The sequence below is a fragment of the Triticum urartu genome, chromosome 5A (genome assembly GCF_056163025.1).
Source record: "Triticum urartu cultivar PI428250 chromosome 5A, HENAU_Tu73, whole genome shotgun sequence".
NCBI classification, from domain to species: Eukaryota; Viridiplantae; Streptophyta; class Magnoliopsida; order Poales; family Poaceae; genus Triticum; species Triticum urartu.
Window position 1 is genome coordinate 676,655,213 of NC_141877.1, and position 9,434 is coordinate 676,664,646.

The window sequence follows — 9,434 nt, forward strand, 5'->3', positions numbered from 1 at the left end:
GCTAATCAACGTGCAGGTGAGCATTGCGCCTCTTCGTAATTGTCTCTGCACTCACGGCTTATAAACCGCTCATACTGCCTCTCTCTTGGCGAGGTGGGACTAAAAATAAGCTTACTAAGAAACTCTATTACCGGTTCATGCCATGAACCGGTACTAAAGGTCTTCGTGGGGGCCCCAGCCTGACCACAGCTGCACTGGCCTCATTAGTACCGGTTCGTGGCATGAACTGGTACTAAAGGTTGCCCACGAACCGGTACTAATGATGCCCGCCCGCCTAGCCGTTGGAACCGGCACTAATGGTCACATTAATGCCGGCTCAAATTCAAACCGGCACTAATATGCTTCACATTTAACCCTTTTTCTACTAGTGTCATGTAGTGTATCACCATATAACCGTTAAACTCTCGAATAAATTACTATGTACTCGCTATGTATAAAGAAATATAAGAGCATTATATTTCTTTACGGAGGGAGTACATCTCAAATAATCCAAACCTGCCTGGATTGGCTTGTACGTAGTATCTTTACTTTTAAAGGAGGAGTTGATAGTATCTGCTCCTCGATTTATTTTCGTCCTTTTTCGTCTTATCCCACCACCCCTCCCGCTAAACAATGAAAAAACCCCACACCTCCCTCGATCCACCCCTCCCGCGCAACAAGTTTCGTCACCCTCCCCACAATCGCTCCATGCCGCTTGTAAGCCACGACGGCCGCCCCCAGATGCCTTGCCGATCGTTCTCCGCGCGCCACCTCCTCCCTTGAGAGGATGCCCCGCCATGGGCCTCAATCGGCGCCACGACGACCGTGGCCTCCCCGCCCGTCCTCGCAACCCTACCATTGGTGGCGGCGATGGTGGACAACCCCCAATAAAGACGTCCCTGAAGGGGACATGCACGCGATGACAATGACATGGCGAAGAGCTTGGTAGCGGTAAAGACATGGAGTATCGATGAAAAAGGATACCCACTTGGAGAGAGAGATGTTACAAGTGCACATGAACCTCATTACCCGACCGAAGTGTCTAAGGACTCCTAGTTCAACACCCCTCCGCGCTCAAGTAAGCACCCACAAGGTATAAAGATCAGGAAAGCTACTTTACAGATCTCGTGGCTGCAAGGGGATCACTAATTGATCGTATTGGAATGGCCTACTACCTATATAATAATGGCAGTACAAGTAAAGTAATGACAAAAGACCGCAATCCAGAAGATGGAGAACCAACAAAACCGAGCATCATATGAAGGGTGGTACCATAACATGCCATAAGAACCAAGCTACACATGCTAAGCCGAGCATCCTAGCGAAACGCATGACAAGGTACATTCAAAAGGCGCCTCTCGGCTCTCAAGGTGGGGTCATGTGAGAGCTCTTCGTAGCCACGGTAAGTTGCGCTATATTTCACCAAACTTAGTTATGTCCCAAAGACAATTTGACCAGCGATTAACTAGTAGTACGAACAATGTTTATCCCATAGATATCACTACCAATTAATCACCAACAAAAGGCACTTGCCAAAGAAACCTTGTTGATTGTTGAGTTAATCATGATCAATAAATAAAATGCATTAAGTGAAGAACACCTTCTAAACTTGTTAGACAGCCCATCTGCCCCATCCAGCAAAGCCACTTGCCAAAAATAAGGCTGGGGAGACGGACGGGAAAACGCGAGCTTTTTCCAGCTCAAGTCAACCCACCAAACCCACGCGCCGCGGTGTCTTTCCCCTCCCCTCCGCCGGAGCAAAGCATCTCCGCCATGAGAGATCCGAAGCTCCCCGCGCCGGCGACGGCAAGGAGATCGCCGCCCGGCCTCGCCGACAAGCTCCGGAGGCACTCCGCGTGGCTGCTGCTCGTCTGGTTCGCGCTCTCCGTCTGCCTCTTCCTCTCCGCCGCCCCGCCGACCGCCTCCCCGCTCCTCCGCCCCGCCGTCCTCCTCCGCAACACCAAGCCCCGCGCCCTCGCCACCGCCACCACCGCCGCGACAACCTCCAAGCCCCCCGTCCGGATCTACGTCTACGACCTCCCCTCCCGCTTCAACCGCGACTGGGCCGCCGCCGACCCGCGGTGCGGTCGCCACCTCTTCGCGGCCGAGGTCGCGCTGCACGACGCGCTGCTGTCCGGCCCCGCCGCCGCCCGCCCCGAGGACGCCGACCTCTTCTTCGTGCCCGTCTACGTCTCCTGCAACTTCTCCACGGCCAACGGGTTCCCGTCCCTCTCGCACGCGCGCGGGCTGCTGGCCGACGCCGTCGCGCTCGTCCGCCGGGAGATGCCCTACTGGAACCGCTCCGCCGGCGCCGACCACGTCTTCGTCGCCTCCCACGACTTCGGCGCCTGCTTCCACCCCATGGTGAGTCCTGATCGTTCGTCCCCATGGTGGGTGGTTGCGTGCGGGTTAGGTGCCTGCCTCCGGTTCTTGCGTCCAAACGGGGGTTTCCAAGGTGGAACCGTGGAAGTTAGCAGCTGCGTCTTCTTGGTTCCTAAATGGCATACGTGTTGTTCATGACAAGGAACCGAGTGAGCCGAGTTCAATCAATAGTTCTTGCTGTCAAATTGACCAATTTGTAGCTTAATTATCAGAATTCCTCTTGTGCTGTGCCGAATTTCAGTATAGCCAACCGTCCGCGTACTTATGGAAGCTACTTATCCAACCATTTAAATTCATGGTTGTTGTCAACTTGTCATGATGGAACTAGGTTCGCATCGAATTTACTTCAATGCGGTTCCCCAACCCATAAGAGATTTAAGGGAACTACTCAGTTGCACTAAAGTTTTGGTTTGTTTGATCAGGAGGATGTGGCCATCGCGGATGGCATACCGGAGTTCCTCAAGAGGTCAATCCTGCTACAGACATTCGGTGTGCACGGCCCTCATGTGTGCCAGGAGGCAGAGCATGTGGTTATCCCCCCACACGTGCCCCCGGAGGTGGCCCTCGAGCTACCGGAACCGGAGAAGGCGCGAAGGGACATCTTTGCCTTCTTCCGGGGCAAGATGGAGGTCCACCCCAAGAATATCAGCGGCCGCTTCTACAGCAAGTAAGCATCTGCCACACTTCTCTTAGGTCGCTTCATCTAGCAATTATCCCATAAGTAGTAGGAAGGGGACTGGTTTTGAGGTTTTCTAAGGTTCTGTCTCACTTTAGTTATGCCTTCTGAGAATGAGATCCCTTCTCCATATACTCCATGTGACTAACCTAAATAGCTTGTTATGAAATAGTTCTAAATTATAAAAATTGAAATAGTTTAGCTGCCTAGGTTAGGCAAGGACTCATCCATAATTGTCATAATTTCATCGATAATTGTACATATAAGGCTAGCAGGATAACAAACAGTGAATTACATTTAACTCCATTATTTCATATACTTGCAATTTACTGGTTCTTACCTTTTCCTTGCAACAGGAAGGTGAGGACTGAGCTACTAAAACAGTATGGTCGTAATAGCAAGTTCTACCTTAAGAGGAAGCGATACGATGACTACCGATCAGAGATGGCTCGTTCTCTGTTCTGCCTCTGCCCGCTGGGCTGGGCACCATGGAGCCCTCGGCTTGTGGAATCAGTCCTGCTCGGCTGTGTTCCTGTCATAATTGCCGATGATATACGCCTGCCATTCCCTTCCGTCCTCCGGTGGCAAGACATCTCATTACAGGTGGCCGAGAAGGATGTCGCCAGTCTTGAGACGGTGCTGGATCATGTTGTGGAAACGAACTTAAGTGTGATACAGAAGAACTTGTGGGATCCTGTGAAGCGGAAGGCGCTGGTGTTCAACCGGCCATTGCAAGAGGGAGATGCCACATGGCAAGTGTTGAGGGAGCTTGAAGCATTGCTAGACCGGTCTCAGAGAAGGAGAAGGAGTCGTGTCGGATCATCGAGGAGGTGAAGAACCGAGTAAAGCCAACCGCCAAGGACCTTTTGGCGGTTGCTGACATGTACTCTGCTGCATCTGTGCGACACCAGCTGCAACTTACAGTCTCTGCCGAGCCAACAAAATCACTTGTTGAGCATGAGCACTACTGGTGGACATGTATTTTTCTCGTCAGAAGTTCAGAAGATCAGTTCCTGACATTCCATCCCAATTTTTGATGGTGAAGCTGACAGTTTGCGAGTCTGTGTATATAGTGTACCAACAGAGGCAGTCATGGGCTGACAAAGTGGCAATCTCTGTACAGAAAATTAATTTTATTCATTTAGGTGGTTTCTCTTATTGGTGTTGTGAAGAGGCTGATATTTAGGTGGCTTACTGGTGATTAAAGATTGTATTACAGAGGGGTGTCTGTGAAAACGTTTCCTAGATGTACCTGTAGAGTTGTTCGGCTGTCATACTTCCATGTACCATATGTGCAATCTTGTTGTATAGAAGAGGTGCTTCTGTTTCAGTTATGTTCAGGAAAAAGGAAAAAGATGGCTCCAGTTTCTGTCACTATCTGATAAAACCAACAGGAGTTGATGATCAAATTAGCATCATGATCAAAGATTAGCATTATTCTTTGCAAATTCCAGTAATGTAGTTAATTCAGCACAAATAACAGGAAGATAAAAAGGATTATTCATTCTCCAGCTTTAGAATTTGTTGTATTTCAAGCCTTAAATATTCGCATCAGATTGGTTTCTATGCTAGCAGAACCGATCATTTCATTTCTGCTGAAACACACAGAGCAGCAAAAGAAAAGAAAAAACTTGTCTGAATAAACTTACCTATTGAATATCTAGACTTCGCCAAATCAGAATGATATACAAACGGAAGCTTCATTAGAAAATCACGCTATGCATATGAATCAGCAAAGAGTCACCGCAACAAAGTGATGCTGCAGATATTAGTTTTGCCATTAAAAAAAACCCCACAAGAAACAAGCAGCCAAGCATGCATATTGGCCATTACGGAGAACATAGAGATGATAGAACTTCAGCTCAAAGACAGGATGCGGATGCCCATCTGTGAAAGCAAAACATTCTCAATAATCGCCAATAAGGTTATCTAGTTTACATGCCATGAAGCGCCTGTTATTCAATGGATGTATGGATTGATTGATCCACATAGGGTTGTTGCTGGTGCATCCAATTGAGATATGCCATTTTAATCTGTGCTATAGAAGTAATCAACTACGGATGGCTAGCCTGTAGATAGTGATCGTCTTGGTAACGTGCGGAGCAGCATCCTCTGCAATTGAGAAATGCATCATGTTTGTTTACACTGAAGACTTCAAGAGCATACACCCTTGCAAGGAGCATCCTTGCAGCGGCAAACAGCTCTCCCTGAAAGCTCCCATCCGTTGAATCCACGCTCGAGGACCGTGATGCTCTTCACCGCTGACTCTTCCTTGGCCTCTGATAAATAGTCCAGAAACATTCTTGCACAAGATGGACCGCGCACCTGCAGTTTAAACGGACAGGTTACAAAAAGAGCCAGTGGCGATAACCTCAACTCAATCTGAGAGATAACTATGTGATAAAAGAACACAGGTGGTATAGAAAACAAATGTAGGAGGAAAGTAAGCACATGGGAACATAGCTGCTACCAAAGCCAAGCATATTTACCAAAACAAACATCACAAATGACAATTTATAGTTCTCGCTAGAAGATAAATCCAAGGTTTTAATTTAATTTAATTTTCAAACGGTCCATGGTTTATAATTGAAGTAGCCATTCAGACAAAACCTAAGCATATAAAGATGTCCTGACCACAGGCCTAGAGAGCACGCGAAGATTGCAACGGCATAGAAGAACACTGACACTGATATCAGACAATCGTGAATACAAATAACATGTAGAACCACAAAAAGAAAACAATGGAAGTCCTATGGCTACGGCATCTGGAAAAAAAACTGTCTCGCTGGCAATGTTCACGAAATCTTCAATGGTCTGATTCTGAAAACATAACATAAGACAGCTTCAACCACCCCATTGACGTCTTCCTGTTTTGTACACATAGATAGAACAGCTGCTACCAAAGCTACTTTACCAAGGCAAAAGGTACAAATTACAATTTATCAGTTCTATAATCTATAAAGTAAACCATATAAACTCAGAGAATGGTCCCAGGGAACTAGCAGTAGAATTAAGCAATAGCTCTTCCTAGACGATAAAGCCATGGTTTATATTAGAAGTACTGATTCAGACAACGCCTAAGCATATAAAGATGTCCCGAGTCCTCACCATGGGCCTAGAGATCAAATACCGATTGCAAGGGTACAGAAAAAAGCTGACCCTGACTTCATACAATCGCGAATAACAAAAACATGTAAACCCACAGAACGATAACAATGGAAGTCCTATGGCTACGTCATCTGCACAAAAACTGTCTCGCTGGCTATGTTCATGAAAAATTCAGTGGTCTGATTCTGTAAAAAAAATGGAATCCAATTTCAACTATCTTGTCGATGCCTTGATGTACTATACACATAAACAGTTGTATTTGCATTTCCCAATGATAGCCATCAATTCCACAGGACATAGTATAGACAAATAACCACCATCATTAAACATGATCACGGGTCCTGAATCACATCGACGTCACAAATGAGGCAATTCATCTCTGTAATCTGTGCTTCCACCCTGAAACCCTGATCAACTCATAATCCATGATACCGGCGTGATCTTTATGTTACCAACGGGCTTGTGAATCTCCAATTAAATTAGAGGCTACATCACATGAAACATTTTGAGATCTACAGAAAGCACCAACTGTACTAGTGCCAAGGTCCAAGGTGCTAATTGTTTGCTTGCTTTAGCGAGTGGTATTCGAAAGATCAAGAGCTGGAAGAGAGGAACGCTGAAGGAGGGAGGAAGGGGCCTGACCTGGCTGAGGGCGCAGTGGAAGACGAGGGTCTCCTTGGCCCGGGTGGCCTCGGCGATCTCCGGCAGCCGGTCCGCGAAGCCGTCGCTGGCGTAGTGGTGCGACCCGGCGATGTGCGCGTCGCAGATCCGCTCCTCGTCCCTGCACAGACCCCAACCAGCCACCCCCGTTAGTAGCCTCTTCTCGCTCGTGCTCCCCGGCGCGGTCACGGAGATGGAGCGCGGATCGGCGCGTGCGTGCGTACCTGACGTCGATGATGGCGACGCGGGGGTCGCGGACCATGGACACGAGCTGCGCCGCCGTCACGTACGACACGCCCTTCCTCGCCATCGTCTCCGACCGCCGTGGGGAGCGGGGTCGGGGCCTCGCCGGAGAAGAGGGAGGAGATTCTTGTCCCCTCTTCGTCTGGCGCGGTTTGCACATAGGCCCCCGAGGATGTGAGTATTTGACGGTTAAACGATTTAGTTGAAGTGTACTCGTTCGGGTATTCCTTGGGTTAGGTATTTTGGGGAAATTCGGGTTCTCAAAAACAAGAATCGAATTAACTCCCGTACTAACCAGTTTTGTCGGTTCGTTTTTTTTTGCTACCCGTAGAAACTGACGTGCAATCAGATGACTACTATCAGCACATTGCGCAGGTGTGCGGGCACGTGGTATAGATGAAGGCCAGTGACAGAAGGGGGCGAAGAAAATGGGCTCACAGCACCGACGAGGACATGCCTCTGGCCGACGTAGAAAAGTAATTTGGGAGAGGCCGCCATGGGCGTCTGTCACGGCGGAGGTGGGCAAGGGCGCAGCAAGCGACAACAAAGGCACATACGCACATTGGCTCTACGGGAGATGACTACACGACACAGTCCCGTGATGGCGGTATGGGCGATGATAATGGTCAGCATGTCACACAAGAGTTCGGGATGGACGCGGCTATGAAGTGGGAAGCAACTATGCGAGTGTGAGTGAGATGCGCAATGGGTGGAGGCTGTTGGGAAGTAGGAATAGTGTCCACATGGCTAGGGTTCGAGATGTTTTCTTAAGTGGGTTGGGCTGGTTTTGTGAGGTGAGATGCGTGACTTCTAATAATTTCGGTTATTGTGGTTTATTCGAACAACAAGAGATGGAATTCCGAACAACACCCGAAACCCGAATAACAAGAAAAATATGAACCGGAGTTGAACCCGAATTACCTGACAATACGATTCGATTTGGTTTTGGTTTTTGGGACCTGAATGCCCAGCATGAGAAATACCTCTCAAAATACTTCTTCATGCATCTGGTTAGTTCTACATTGAGAATCAAAACTAAACATAATTTAGTGCTAATGGAATCAATATTTGACTATTTTTGCAAGGCAGCCTTGCAAACCCAAAATGTTTGCCTATTTTAATGTTATGAGAGGTGTGTCACAACCTTGTATTTGTCGTGATTTTTTTTCGGGTATATCATGAAAAAAACGATCTGGCTTTCAAAAATAGAATTGTGTAACAGAAAACGAAAAAAAGATAAGCACTACACAAAATGTCTGCGAGAAGAAAAAATATTCATTTTGTACCCTTAAACAAGAGGTAAACGTTTGCACCCGGCGGACCGGCTGAAACTTCGGCCGGTCCCGCGATCCTCGTTGAATCGAGGCCTCTTCATTGTGCCACGTCGCCATGCTATCTTTTTTTTTCTCCACGCCTCCAGATGCTGGAGATGACGGGGGGCAAGGGATGCTGCATCTAGCAAGAGATGATGGTGTATGCAAAAAAAATTGCAGATAAGTGTATCCAATTAATAAAAATATTGAACTTGCACAATGCACCTCACCTACAAATACCCCCCAACGCCCGGCATCCATGGTGGTCTCTTCAAAAAAAATGAGTGCTCCAAACGCCGTGTTTTGATACCTGAATTTTGTCCTTCCATGGACCGGATGTCTTTTCGCTGGTGAAATTTTACATGCGCTTAGAACATACGTCGATGTATTGACAAAAAAGACATCAGATTATATTATCATTTTGGATTTTGTACTTTGTACGAGTGTATTTCGACCCAGAGAGAAGAGCTAGATGTAGTCGTCACTAGGTGATCTACAAACCTGAATGTAATTTTTATTTTCGGTGTTTTTTTATACTACCATGACAGTAGATGAATAGATTGAGATTTTTTCTTGAAAAAAGTGGTCTATCCGTGGGCTGACGTGAAGAAAAAAAATCTGTGGGCTGAAGGGAGGAAATGGAGAATGATCCGGCCTGGCACGTGGCCCATCTACCAGAGATGAAAAAAGAGGGAAAAGGCAAAAAAAAAGAATCGACACCTGAGAGATTCGAACTCTCGCGGGCAGAGCCCATGTACTTAGCAGGCACACGCCTTAACCACTCGGCCAAAGTGTCACTTGATGACTACAAGATGTGTCGTCCGTTTTTATTAGAGTAAAACGACGCAAAAATTCTTTCTTGAGAGGGCTGTTCGTATAGAAACACGCGTTGGCGCAGTGTGCTCGAAATAATACACATACACCACACAAACATAGATTTTTTTCCAGGGAAAATATGGGATTTTTATTTTATTGACATAAAGGGCGCTTTGATTAACTTAAAATGTAGCAACAAGCGGATACGGATCATGATGAGCAACCCCAGGCATCTGCGAAACTCAAATGCACACAGC

At 47.3% G+C, this 9,434-nt stretch overlaps 2 protein-coding genes and 1 non-coding gene across 3 annotated transcripts; 1 reads left to right on the plus strand and 2 right to left on the minus strand.

Moving 5' to 3' along the window:
* The first annotated feature begins 1,621 nt into the window (after nt 1–1,621).
* On the plus strand, nt 1,622–4,367 carry LOC125511632 (putative glucuronosyltransferase Os03g0107900). Its single transcript, XM_048677057.2, has 3 exons — nt 1,622–2,343; nt 2,784–3,028; nt 3,394–4,367. Exons 1-3 carry the CDS (start codon nt 1,753–1,755, stop codon nt 3,869–3,871), a joined length of 1,314 nt encoding a protein of 437 aa, XP_048533014.1. The 5' UTR covers nt 1,622–1,752; the 3' UTR covers nt 3,872–4,367.
* Nucleotides 4,368–4,927: 560 nt separating this feature from the next.
* On the minus strand, nt 4,928–7,286 carry LOC125511633 (arsenate reductase 2.2). The gene is made up of 3 exons (XM_048677058.2): nt 7,030–7,286; nt 6,788–6,926; nt 4,928–5,362 (listed from the first exon to the last, which is right to left on the minus strand). Exons 1-3 carry the CDS (start codon nt 7,206–7,208, stop codon nt 5,192–5,194), a joined length of 489 nt encoding a protein of 162 aa, XP_048533015.1. The 5' UTR covers nt 7,209–7,286; the 3' UTR covers nt 4,928–5,191.
* A 1,789-nt stretch (nt 7,287–9,075) lies between these two features.
* TRNAS-GCU (transfer RNA serine (anticodon GCU)) lies at nt 9,076–9,157 on the minus strand. The gene has a single exon. It is a non-coding gene; the product is annotated as a tRNA-Ser (tRNA).
* Nucleotides 9,158–9,434: the final 277 nt, after the last annotated feature.

Coding starts and splice junctions, on each gene's coding strand:
- LOC125511632 (XM_048677057.2), top strand. CDS start 1,753: ATGAGAGATCCGAAGCTCCCCGCGCCGGCGACGGCAAGGAGATCGCCG. Junction 2,344..2,783: donor GCGCCTGCTTCCACCCCATG/GTGAGTCCTGAT, acceptor TTGTTTGATCAG/GAGGATGTGGCCATCGCGGA. Junction 3,029..3,393: donor AGCGGCCGCTTCTACAGCAA/GTAAGCATCTGC, acceptor TCCTTGCAACAG/GAAGGTGAGGACTGAGCTAC.
- LOC125511633 (XM_048677058.2), bottom strand. CDS start 7,208: ATGTGCAAACCGCGCCAGACGAAGAGGGGACAAGAATCTCCTCCCTCT. Junction 6,927..7,029: donor GTCGCCATCATCGACGTCAG/GTACGCACGCAC, acceptor GGGTCTGTGCAG/GGACGAGGAGCGGATCTGCG. Junction 5,363..6,787: donor TCCACTGCGCCCTCAGCCAG/GTCAGGCCCCTT, acceptor TTTAAACTGCAG/GTGCGCGGTCCATCTTGTGC.